The 14,241-nt window shown below is 34.3% G+C and overlaps 1 protein-coding gene across 1 annotated transcript in view; it reads right to left on the reverse strand.

Moving 5' to 3' along the window:
* Nucleotides 1-8,040, reverse strand: part of LOC128235688 (ladderlectin-like) — a 32,228-nt gene extending 24,188 nt beyond the window's left edge. Inside the window, exon 1 of the mRNA XM_052950490.1 lies at nt 7,939-8,040. Coding sequence (XP_052806450.1) covers nt 7,939-8,040 — 102 coding nt within the window. The remainder of the gene's footprint in view (nt 1-7,938) is intronic.
* Nucleotides 8,041-14,241: the final 6,201 nt, after the last annotated feature.

Consider the following 14,241-nt stretch of genomic DNA (forward strand, 5'->3'; position numbering starts at 1 on the left):
TGTTTAGGTCAATCACACAATGAGGTTTGGCCTATGATTGACTTAGGAACTTACGTTAATGTTTTAGGACAAGTTTGGATTTTAATATTTTTTTATATATCCTCTATTCAATTGACTTAATACTTCGCACAATCAATGAAAAACATCTTACAAGCACATTTTTATAATCTTAACCAGATTTTACAAAGGGAAAGCAAGTTATAAGAATGACTTGTGTCATTGTTTGGAGGAGGGAGGAGGGAGGGCAGCTTCAAAGTCACCTTGTGTATCAAATAATTTTAGCTAGGTTTGACATCTAGTGACCAAACTTGTTATATAGGAAGATTGTATTGAGACCTTTCATGGGATTGCGTTTGAGGCCCATATCATCAAAAGGTCAAGGTCAACGCTACTATTAATAGAAAAATGGTTGGTATTTAATAACTTAAGTATTTGTCGACATATTGCGAACAAACTTGGTATATATAAAGTGTTTATAGAGACCTTTTCATGAGATTGTGTTTTGGGCCTGTGAGAGTTATTGTCACTGTTTACTTTTTTTTGCTTTTGACAGGCACATACATCATTATTGTATTCACTTCTAAGTCAAAGCGGCGAAGCCGAGCCCGCTGTCTTACGACAACTCTTGTTACAATATTATAGTTAGTTTTATCAGTAAGCATTACCTTTACTAGACAGGTGACTTCGGTAACAGATTGGTCACACTGAAATAAAACAATAACCCACAAAGTATCTTGGTCAGGTAAGATGCAGTTGAAAGTAGTATGATCTTATTTTGTGAAATTAGTCAATTAATACACTTTCATTCATAAATAGATATACAACTCTTAATTGGAATCTCAATCTGGTTGGTATAATATAATAGATTATGATTATCGGATTGCAATAGATTTTTACTTTTCTTGGATTTTCATCAGTGTGCACAGTCAAATCATCTTAACCGCCTCACTTTAAATGCGCCTTAGATATAATATTACACTGAATTATCCAATACCTGTCAACGCACGTTTATTCGTTTACTGAATTTATTTGATTTATCTTATGTATTTATGAGTTTTTTTTTGCTGTTTGTTGACTAAGTCTTCCTATGTTTAGCATATACATGTGTTTGTTTAAATACGAGGAAGTGAGCAATATAATGTGACCAAAAGAAAAAGTAGGCTAACTGAGAATAAGGTTAACATCCACTATTTATTTTGTTATATTTACTAGTAAATTATTTATTACACATTTGTAAGGCAATTAAGCCATAATGTATCATTTGTCAAATTACAAATTTGTAAATGCAATTTACATGTATAAAATTACGTCTTTGTGTTATATGGATTGGATTTTGTTGGAATGCTTGATCAAGTGTCATTTTGACCTATTTCAAACACATCGTTTGTATATATAATTTCGATGAATAAACGTTCGTCTTCTTCTTCTTCTGTATATATTATTCTTATCCTTTAGGGAAATGTATTGGTTGGTGGCGGTGACGGGAAGAGTAAGAAAATTTGTAAGTCGAAAAATATATCTTTAACAAAGACCTTTGTATTTTTTTGTTTAAATGGAATGCAAAGTTATCTTGCATTAAATAAGTCATTTTAATCTGTGAAAGTATCTGTTACTGTAAGTGGGGTAAAAGTAATAACAGAGGAAGTTGATCAATAGTAATATACAAAGTTTAGTTTTATATATTTCAACACTCCATGAGTACTCTTCCTGTGTCAAACTAGGACCAGTACTGAGCCTACAAGAATTTTCCCTGCCCGGGATCCTACCCGGGACCTCATTATGGTCTGACATTTGATATAATTATAAAGGCATCACAGCAAACGTATCAGCTTAAATAACTGCGAGTAATACATGTTCTTTTGGAGCATTTGTAAGCACCTGGACAGTTTCATTCATAGCAATTTCTATTTAAAAAAAATGAGTTCACTGATCACTGTAGGTTTATAAATATTTTTAAATAGATATAAAAGCCTTGTAATGAAGTTAAAATATTTGAATGCTTCATTTCATTATTACGATATCAATTAATAATTCTCTATATGAAAGACGTCACTGATTTGTATATGTATATTTGAATATGTATTGTCTTAAGCAATGACACTGCAGCAAGGTTTCCCTTTTTATTAAAAAATAAATTGAGAATTTTTTCCGTTTGACTTATTATATAATATTGGTTTTAACTTTTGCTTCCAGACAAACTTCAAGTGACCGTTTGAGACTGATCCTATTGCATCTGCTGAAATGACACATGGTTTTAACTTTGGCTCTCAGAGATACTTCAAGTGGCCGTTTGAAACTGATACTATTGCATCTGCTGAAATGACACATGGTTGTAACTCTTGCTCTTAGAGATACTTCAAGTGGCCGTTTGAAACTAATACTATTGCACCTGCTGAAATGACACATAGTTGGAACTTTTGCTCTTATAGATACGTCAAGTGGCCGTTTGAAACTGATCCTATTGCATCTACTGAAATGACACATGGTTGAAACTTTTGCTCTAAGAGATACTTCAAGTGACCGTTTGTGACTGATCCTATTGCACCTGCTGGAATGACACATGGTTGTAACTTTTGCTCTCAGAGATACTTCAAGTGGCCGTTTGAAACTGATACTATTGCACCTGCTAAAAGTGGCCGTTTGAAACTGATCCTATTGCACCTGCTGAAATGACACATGGTTGTAACTTTTGCTCTCAGAGATACTGCAAGTGGCCGCTTGAAACTTATCCTATTGCATCTGCTGAAATGACACAAACTTTACGATGGAATTCATTTGGGAGAATGAAATGAATTAGAATTGAGAAAAACGCCCCTTCAGTGGAGAATATTGCATAGACATTTAAAGTTAAGACATTCCGAACATGTGGTAGCTGTACAGCTAAACGAAACATATTATTTACTTCCACTTGTTTACCTGTTAACGGACAAAAAAGTTTGATATGTGTGAGTACGTATATTGATTGATGTTGACAGCATTTACAATGTCAGAAATTTCAGTATTTAAATATTAAAAGAACTTATAAAATATCGTAATGTTAATTTAAAGTGCTAAAGTAATACATTTTTCGCATAACCGCAGATCGTGCGAGATCTTTGAAAGAGGTTACATAACCAAAATAGAGCCTTCAAATTGCCTTCCAATAAACACTTAAACAATTTTGAACTTTATCACTGAAGAATTTTTTACGATGTTCAATGTGTTTTTTTATCTTGACTGAGTAACTTCCAACATGGCCATGTTTGAGCCTTGAATCCGGTAAATAAACATACCATCCTATATGTTGCGAAGTCTTTTTCGTGGTCATTCAATTGTATCCTAAAAGTTAGTTGTGTAGGGGCCTCTTTATTGATATTACTTAAGTCTCTTATAACATGATTGATCTAATCTTACTTTTTGCACTGCTATATTTCGTGTAATTTTACTTGTGTAAAAGTTTTAAGCCTTTTAATACAAATTACATTTGTTATAATGGCAAAAAAAGAGTATATTTATCCATCAAACCCCTAATTCAAGTACATAACAAATCATGTGCCTCGTTTCTCGAAATACTTTAAAAGCAAAACAGGCTTAAGAAGCTTATTTCATTCAGCAACATTACATATTTAAATTTAAGTAAATACATAGAAAATAATAATAATTATCAAGGACCATTCAAACCCTATATACTCTCAGACTATTTTTTTAAGAATATAGCATTTCAAAAATAGAAAGATTAGCTTAATCCTGTTATAAGGTACTAGCACTTGCCCGAGAAATCGACTTTTCGTTAATTCCTGCGGGATGATTCAGTTACCCTATGGGAGGTGTTCATGCTTGATTAAAGTGATGCCGCCGAGTGCAATCTTAATATTATTTAACATATTTTGCCATTTATTAGCTCGACTATTCGAAGATTAAGGAAGCTATTCTACTCACATTGGCACCAGCTTCCGGGGAAAGTTTTAGGGCAAGCTGGCAATTTCACTTGTAACTCATATACCTAAAATATACACAGTTGTCCATTGGCATTAAAATATATGTTAACATTGCTCCATTTGATCCTTAATACAAACTTGGCCCATGATTTACTTTGGGACTTAGGTAAAGTTAAGAGCAAATTGTGTCAGGTAAAAAGAAAATAAGGGCAAGTTAGCTGTTTTAGTTTTATGTTAAATACTGTGAAATAAATTGACTTGATTCCACACATAGTTGTTAACGGCCATAGCACAATTAGGTAAAATAACTCCATTGGATTCTAAATTCAAATTATAGCCCTTAATTGGCTTAAAAAGGTTTGGTTAAAGTAAAGGGGATCTTTGGGTTTTTCATATCTCCAATACCATTCATTCAGTTGTCTTCACTTCACGCAATTGTTCAGGGACATCATACAATTTGGTTAGAAGTTTTTATATATTGTTTTATGGGTTGGGAGACATCCCATTTTTTGGTCGTAAGTGTTCTATTCTCGCACAATGTCAGCCATTTTGTTATTGTGCGCAACTTCCGCTTCCACTTATTTCAAGAGCAGTCATGTTTAATGTGACTCATCGTTTTAAATTGTTTATGTTTACATTCCAAGACTTAGAGCTATGTTTATAGCCTTTCTTTGCATATGTAGCATACTTTTTCAAGACGGCTGCCATTAATTTCTTAAAACATTATATTTTGTGGCGGTCACATGACTGTCATTCAATTTGTTAGAATTGTCATCATCTTGGTTGCCACTGCAAACGTTTTTGGTGGCACTGCCATAATATTTCATGACAGAAGCGATTCGCCAAACTACGGTTGCTGTGCGAGTATAAATCGCCACTATTTTCGTTGGCAGTCCGTCTGAGTCAAGCAATTGTTATGAGCAGAACCATGTTACGTTCAATAAAGTAATAAAGCTTATTTTTAACTGAAATAATAACGATACCAACATGATAGTACTGAGTGATATAATAAATACTCAGTAAGCGTATAACGTAAGTTGCCTTTTATAAATTAAACCATTATTTGTATTTTTACTAACGTTCAATTTTGATAAAATTGATAGCAGCCTATAGCATTTACAGAACATACATGTTTTTAAGATAACAAGAACAGATAACTATAATGAGCAAGTAGGGTGACTTCTGTGTGTTATCTCGCTTAGATTGCCATACTAATACAATATATTAAATTTTTGTTATACTGCAGAAATAAAATTGCGATTCATGCTTAATATAACAAATATATTTTATGAATTATAATTTAATACGGTACTTATGGAACGTGCGCACCAGCGAATGACGTAGTGTTTGATGACGCATAATGCATATAATGATTTAAATGCATATTATCACTATATGAACAATTGTTCTCAGTTCGAATGTTGTAACTTATATTATAAATCTGTTTAACTTACAAACTTTTTACCATACTTGGTTGGAATTAGAACAGACTAATTATATCAGGTTTATATCAGAGTTGAGAGGGTCACCTGAGAGTAAACTGAGCTTGTTAGAAAGACTCACAAAGGAGTTGAAACAGAATATTGTGTTATAGCTGCTGGTCCACATTTACTTATGTCAAGTCCATTTTCAATCGAGATACTAAGGTACGCCCCCTACAAAACTTGTCTAATTATATATATATACCGCGTTAAATATTTCCAAAATTTGCTGGAATATAAATTTTGGAAATATTTAACGCGGTAAGATCAAATGTTTATAGAGTTTTATTGTTTGTATATGTTTTCTTTTTATTAGTTTTGCTTCTTTTAGACGCTTATTAATTGCAAATTTATAATTGTTTTCGAATAAAATATGCTTGTGTCTTACAATAACTGTTATGTATTCTCTTAATTTCTGTACTACGGCTGTATTATTTAGATTTTTATGCATATGATTATTTATAATAACCTTATGTGATAATATTATAACATGTGTTTCATTGGTCTTAAAGATCTATTATAGGTCTTTTGTTTGATTCTCAATGATAATCTGTTACATATGTCGAAAAAAGCATTTATCTAGTGTTATTATGTTTAACATTACCAACTAAAAGATCATCTTATATTTTATTAAGCTCTCTTTTTTCATATACGACTATGTTTTTCATGAACTTGATTATGTGTATCTTCACATTGTCACAATCATAACCAAGAAAGAATTTAAATATTGTCGTATTTCACTTGTATTGCTAAATAGTCCTTACCAAAGCCTAGTCTTATGGGGTCACATTAGCTCCTATTCCAACTTTTAATAAAAATAGTAACAGGGTGTAACTTCTATCACGGCCGTGGTAGCGCCTCAAAATGTGTCTCATTTTGACCGTATTGCTATATGGTACCTACCTATACCTTGTCTAATGGGTCACATTAGCTCCTTTTCCAACTTTTGAAACCTTTACTAACAACATTTTTATATTTTAATGTGTATCCTCATATCAACTATGTGTAACTTCCCGTCACATCCGAGATAGAGCCTCAAAATTGGTCTCATTCTGCTGGTATGCTATACAGTATTGACCTTTACCTATTTTCAATGTGTATCGTCATATCAACTATGTTTTACTTCCATCACCGCCGAGGTAGAGCCTCAAAATTGGTCTCTCGTAGTGCTATATGGTACTTACTATACCTAGTTTTATGGGGACACATAAGCTCCTTTATCAACTTGTTTCAACTTAATTACGTAAGGGATTATGTTTTGATTTGATGCGTCGTGATCAGTCACACTCTTTGAAAGCATGTTGATAAACTTTTTCAAGTCTTGATTAACATGGGATCTTCATAGTATACAATTAATCTTTTAAAGATAATATTGAATAATATCTGAAGACTCGTAGCCAAATTTGTGCATTTTCATACTTCTAGGTTTGTATGCTTATATTTATATAATTTTGATATAATATATATTGTATAAACCGACCCGGGGGGTGGGGCGGGGGGTATAAGTGTGACCGAAATTGCATTTACTCACTGAGAGTGTTGATAATAATGAGACAAGGAGACAATACTTGTGACAAGAGTATGTACTGATAGTTGCATGGTAACATGTATTATTTATGGTAAAAGCAGCAATGATAATTTTTAAGATGATTAAAACGCGGCGGATATTACAGAGTATGGAAACGTGAATTAGTGGACACATTTGTGAACACATATCAAGGAAAGATAATTATCGGTCAATACTATCGGTCGTTATACTACTAGTCGCCAGCTTGTGCTTATTTCACCATCACTGAGTAAAATGCAAATACACATTTAATAAATGCAGGTAGGTTTTCTATCTTTAATGCATTGATTTATTATATGTTTGGCATTCATTGTATATATGTAAAGCTCTTTTGTTAAATTATCTCAGTACTTACTACTGTCTTCCTTAAATCGTATATAAAGGGACAATTCTACAGATTTTTTTATTCTTTTTAATGTTGACATTGCTGACTTTATCAAAAGTGGTATGTTTAGTTAAAAAGAAATAACTCTTTAAAGTACACAATATGAAAACGTTTTAGGCTCATATCATCGGTTGTCTACCAGGGGTTATGAAAGGTGAGAGTGGTCACGTAGGAATTCACTTACAACTTCTATCATTTTCCCTTAAAATAATAAAATAAATGTACTAAAATACACCGCATGGAATACTTTGAATATAACGTTTTGCATGTTATACTCATATTAAATTTTAGATTTTATTTCAGGTTCTTGTCGGTCAACGGTGCCTTGCGAAATGTGCCTTTATCTGAAGATGCAGACACCCATGGCGTGAGCAGATCCAGTGTTAGCAGGATTGTTTATGGACTCGTTGAGGCTGTTATCAACAATGCTGCATCAAGTAACATCACTCAGCTTTTCTGTTTATAACTAACATACAATAAATTCATTTAGTCTCCACATAAATGTCATTGCAGATAGCTTGTGGTCAATGCATTAGCATTAGTTACTTTCCACTAAAAATATTCCAGTTAGGACTGAGGTAAGCCTACTTGCTTCCGACAAAAGCGACCCTGTTTGGTTCTCGGCTTGGCATTGCGAGTTTGGTAGGTAGTCATCAAGCCTGACAAGTGGTCCTCATCTGGGTACTCCATTGTGCCGACATGATAGACTTAGTATAATAATACAATGACATCTTGTATTAACCTAATAATACAATTATTTAAACATGTACTGTTCAAATTGAAAAAAAAATCAGTCATTATTACATGCGCATTATTGCCAATTTCAATACTTTTAACTTTTATTCTGAGTATATTTGATAAAACGAGCTATTGTTCACTTATTTATATCTATTTCTGTTTTATTTTTCTTCAAATATGCTTATAATTAAAAAAGAATAAAATAATTATTTGCAGGTTTCCTGTTCAGATTCAGGATCAGATGAAAGTAAAAAGATTTTTACCAAAATTCTGCAGCAAACAGAAAACGAGGAGTCCTTTGAGTGCCATAAGGGTGTTCATGTCATCAATTGCCAAGCAGTTGCACCACTGATTTGATATAAGTGACATATTATTCTGGCATGGAAATAAATCACAAGATGCGCAAAATGATTATAAACTTACATTGTATACGTGTCTATTTGTGTTCATTATATTAACTTGTATGTAGCATTACTTGTTCTATGAGGCTTGTTGTTAAATCAATGAAATTAAATAGAAAAAATAGGTTAATATTATAAGTTTTATGATGTCATCGTCACTGGTAATTTAGATTCATTGACATAGTAGCAAGGATGCGTGGTTCCTAGTGTTTTTGACCAATCGGTTTTGAAGGTATAAACATGAGATTATTTAAAAAAAAAATCATATCTCATAATGTCAATTTAACTTCAGTGTCATACACAAGTCTTGCATATTGATATATGCCTTGTTATATGAAGTATATGAACAACTGTAATTATCGTAAAGTCAAGTGTACTGTCTCTTTGACACCTCTTGTTTATTTTCTTTCTTTTTTCTTCATCTTAAATCATTGAATAAGAGGAGTTAATCTAAAAGGCCCTGTTTTCAAATCATGGTTGTGTAAGAAATGCTTGAAATAATGTTAATGTTCATACTTATTTGAATATTTGAATACTCTTTTATGGCATTATCCTCCTGATTTAAGCAACGGAAAGTTTCCTTTGACATTTGACAAGACAAATTGTTATTTTCCCTTTCTCAAATCACAGCACCAAAGTTTGAACATGTCAGTCTGAGTTTTCTATCTGCTTTCTGCATTTCCTGTTCACTCTGCATTTTAGTTTTAATGTTAATGTTTGTTTTTTTGTCAACTTTTTATTGTAAATTTCTGTGCATTTTTAAATCAATTCTGTTGCAGAAATTTCAGGAGTGTCATCCATCTAATGGTTGTCCATTATCAAGTTTTGCTTTTTAATGCAATTGTTTTCATTGAAGATAATTTTCTCTTTTGTATTTTTTGCGACACTGATTGTCTTATTTCTTGTATGAAACTTCTTTTTTGTTTGATGGCGGGCATTGTTAAAAAATGTGCTCCAGGTTCACACCCTGTTGTTTCTTGGAATACCATTAGCGACCAAGCTGGACCTGAAAATATCTCAAAGCGCCCCAACAGCAACGTGTGTTCCATGATCTTTTTGGCATTTGTTGATTTGTTTATTCCCATCAAACTTTACATGACTGACCATCCGGCTTTCTGCTAGATTTGTAGTACAAATGCCAATGAGTCGGCCAGCCTTCTCTTCAATATAAAAGACACGTCCCTAATAATGTCTTAAATGTCATTAATTTTAAGGCTGATTTTGCTCCAACTCTTATCGAGGCCATATCATTTTCAGATGGATCCTTTACAAAGTCATGTTGTTAGAATATATCTTATAGAAAGTCACTGTGTGAAATAGCTGTTATATCATTCAAGTGAATGGCAAACTCACATGGTTCTTTTTCTTCAATTACATTTTCTCTTGACCTTTGACAGACATTTGAACAGCTGTCAACCAATCAAAGCACATGGCTAATCGATTTGTTTATGTCATGTTTCACTTGTTTTCTATTTTTTTTCTTTTAAACTCGTTCGAATTGCACACATAATGGCTGATGCTTTTTTTCGATATCAGTTTTCCTTTCCCTTTATATTTTTTTTCTTGGACAAGCTTTTATTTGTTTGTTCTTACACACTTGTGTGTGGGATTGGCACATTCCATTTTTTTACCTGCCCACCCCATACTGGGACACATTCCACATTTTTTAAATTTCCATCAGCAATCATTGGCATGCATGGAACCTCATGTACTTTATCTTCCTGCAAAAAAACCCTCAGAAACTATAGCAGACTCCATACTCTGGGATGTGCTTGTTTTGTTTTTCTTATTCCTATGTGTAACTGCAACTCCTCCGTGTGCATTATAGGTGTGTTTGTGTGCACGCTTGGGCCGACCGCATTTCGCATGATTGCCTTCTCTCTTTCCTCATTTCTGGTTTTTGTGTTTCATTTTGGAGAATATTTAACCACCACAATCGTATTTCCTAAACTAGAAAACATAGCCTGAAGCATTTAAGGAATGTCCATTCTACTAAGCAATTCATTCAACCGGGCAGGACCTCTACCAGATTTAATACTGCTCCAGACAGTTCGAACATTAATGTAAACCGTTGTCGTGAATTTTAATGTTCGAAACAAATGTTACATTGGACTGAAGTTGACAACCCTGACACTGTGCAACTATTATACTAAATAGGCCACATTTTAGTCTCTGCCTACAGTGAGGACTATATGTCTTTGACATACCCATTTCAACTACCTTTGTAGACGTTTGACACAGACATACATATGTCATATGTCATAGTATATTGATCATGTGTTTTGTTTAAAAAAAATTGGAAAAAACAAAATGGCGGTCAAAACCGTAACCATTTTCTTTCCCTCATTTTCATGACTAAACCCGCGTGGGTTCGCGCTCAACTCAAACCAAAATACTTTTGTTTATACTATAACTGTATTTTTTCTGCATTTTCGATATTATTTAGTAAAATAATCAACGAACAATATCTCTAGCATAAACAAGAAAGGTGAAGTACTTTATTTCTGTAAAAAAGAAACATATACAGAAACAAAAGCAATTTATTTAAGTGAGAAAGGTCACTCAGCTAACAATAAACAGATACATCACAGGCGTTTAAAAATCACATTTGGTTCTAGCATTTACTTTGATATTTGCTTAAGCCTTCTACAAAATAGGGAAATATTAAAGCTTAAACTCTATTATTGTCCAAATCTTTCTCAATGATATATTCTTTGTTTTTGGAAAGCGATGGGGTTAAAAAAATATATAATACTTGTTTGACGTTATGTATCACTACGATAGCCAACACGTTTTCATCACAATTCTAATTTCTACTTATCTTTCTTAAATAAAACATATTTACGTAGTATCACCCTTACAATCAAAGTTATTATCATCTCGCTCAATTGACTAATCATTTGCAAGGTACACCCATTCAGGATCATTGCTGAGGTCGTCGCCGTTACTAGCGGCCACGAACATCCGGCAGGTGCCTGTTTCTCCGTACAACGCTTCCGAATGCCGGAAGTTGGCGGCCTGACACTCCATGCGCGCTCGGCATAGAGCGGCACAGTCAAACTGGCTGCGAGCTGGATTTTCTTCCAGCACACCGGAAGTGTCGTCACGAACGCTGTTGAAAATCAGGCTGAGTCGGCGACTCTGGCGCTTCTTGTATTCTGAAGGAATAATGAATTTAAAACAAGACATTTCAAAAAGTTGATAATCACATATGCAAGGAATCCTGTAAGGGCCATTGCGAGTTCGTCCCTCGCCCCATGAAATTCCCAAGAAAAGGAAACACCCAAGTGTTAAACTGGACGCAAGAAAATAAAAACTCTCGTCTTTTTCATTCATTTTTTGTGTATGAACTGATATAATTTTATGCATTGATGAATGAAATGAAAGAGAAAAAAATGAAGAAAGGAGAATGAGCCTAGTGGGTTTATTTCTTGGGCAATTGAATTGAGTAACTAGATTCTGTACATATGTCTGCAAACCCACTGACAGAGCGCCATATACAGACCTATATACTTGTACACGGCAACAAATAACGACTTGAATAATCAAGATACGGACATGGCAGAACTACATTTATGGTAACTAATTAGGGCTAAAATGGTCAAGATTTACACAATGACAGAACTACAAATACAGACACAAATTAGGACTTAAATAATCAAGATACGGACATGACGTAACTACATTTATGGTTACTAATTAGGGCTGAAATGACCAAGACAGACACAATGACAGAACTACAAATACAGACACAAATTTGGACTTAAATAATCAAGATACGGACATGACATAACTACATTTATGGTTACTAATTAGGGCTGAAATGACCAAGACAGACACAATGACAGAACTACAAATACAGACACAAATTTGGACTTAAATAATCAAGATACGGACATGACATAACTACATTTATGGTTACTAATTAGGGCCTAAATGACCAAGATAGACACAATGACAGAACTACTGAAAACGGAAAAAAATAGTGCTTAACTGACGAATTTAGAGTCAATGACAGATAAACACATAAAGCAATTGGCTTCAACATAAAGGGAGATACAATTGCATTGCTAAAAGTTTTTTTTAAACCTACGTGAGCACTCAGGTTGTGGGATGGTCCACATCTTATTGGCCCGACAGTTGACCGTCAAGGAGGGAAAGTCGTTGTCGGCCCAGAATCCTGCGTTGCACGTGATTGTTGCCACTGACCCATACGTTAATGACGGAAACGACACTGCGCCGTTCGCAACCGTGAAGCTAGGGCACTGAATCACTGACGGCAATAACCATATCGTTAGTGAATACATGTGATATAATGCAACAATGGTAACCAGCATGTCAACGATTGTGGGTGGATATGATTAATTCGCTCGAAGATAGTTGTTAGTGTCTTCGAGGAGGCAAAATACAGTTATTTTTCAAACATGAAAGCATCTTCTATCGCCGCTAGTATAAGATATGTTCATCCTAAATCAAACGGTAACAATATTTCAAATGAAATCAGAATAACTCCATTTCAATACAACACATATCATAGTTGATGATGTGCACATAAATAATTAAACAAGTGCAGCTTAAACAGCTGTCTTAAATCTTGTAATGCACCAGTCAATTGTAACCACGGCCCCCACAGGTCCGGGGAGTAGCTGGACTTTGACTTTCGGTCCACCCAATCTCGGGTAAAATCCGCGCCCTGCGGAAACAAACTGCTGGTAAAATCCCCGCCAAATGCCCCCACACCCCGATATAATTATGTTAGGCTCAGTCCCCGCTATTTTCGCAGTGTAAACAAAATCACCGCATTTACCCGGCACTGCGGGACCACCTTGAAGGTAAAAACAAGGCCCATTTCCCCCGCTATCCCCGATAAACCCTCGGACCTGAGGGGGGGGGGCGTGATTACAATTGATTGCTGCATTAGACATACTGTAATTCACAAGTGTATTCATTAAACTTAAAGAGTAGTAAAGGTTTGAAAGAGAACAATAATGACGTTAACAACATTGTGAACTTTAACAAAGTTCTGAACAGTTGATCTATTGACTTATAACTTCGAAAATGAAATAAAGTTAGGGTAGCTTAAAATCCTTAAATAAACCTTTTCTATGAAAAAGGCGGGTATAACTTACAAGAGCAGTTGGTGACTGGTTCCCACATGTTGTTCTGCTGACAGTTGATTGTCTGTTCGGTGGACCAGTCTGGTAGCTCATACCCGGTGTTACAGCGGTAGGTCACGCTCGTCTTGTAGGTGTATATGCCGCTCTGGTACGGATAGGTCACAACAAACAATGTACCGTTCTCTACTGCATTCGGGTCAGGTGTTGGACACATCCGGTCTAGATTTTGATTTGGTCAATAATGTTTTAAATAAAAGGATTTTTTAATAGAAGTTGTTTTGAGATTTCATCATGGTTGAACACATACACTCATATAACATAGTGTGAATCGAAACTATGACCCGCCGCTTATCAGAACAGAACAGAACAGAACAAAATTTATTACAAGTAAACTATACAGGTTTTTGTGTTTCATATACATATATAAATATATTACAATTACAATTATACAATATTGTGTTAAATATTTACAAGAAAAGCATGTATTGTGCGAGTGTGAATCGAATCTATAACCCGCCACTTAGCAAGCATATATTGTGCGAGTGTGAATCGAATCAATAACCCGCCGCTTAGCAAGCATATATTGTGCGCGTGTGAATCGAATTTATAAGCTGCCGCTTAGCAAGCATTTATCG

This window comes from Mya arenaria, chromosome 5 (assembly GCF_026914265.1).
Source record: "Mya arenaria isolate MELC-2E11 chromosome 5, ASM2691426v1".
Lineage (NCBI taxonomy): Eukaryota > Metazoa > Mollusca > Bivalvia > Myida > Myidae > Mya > Mya arenaria.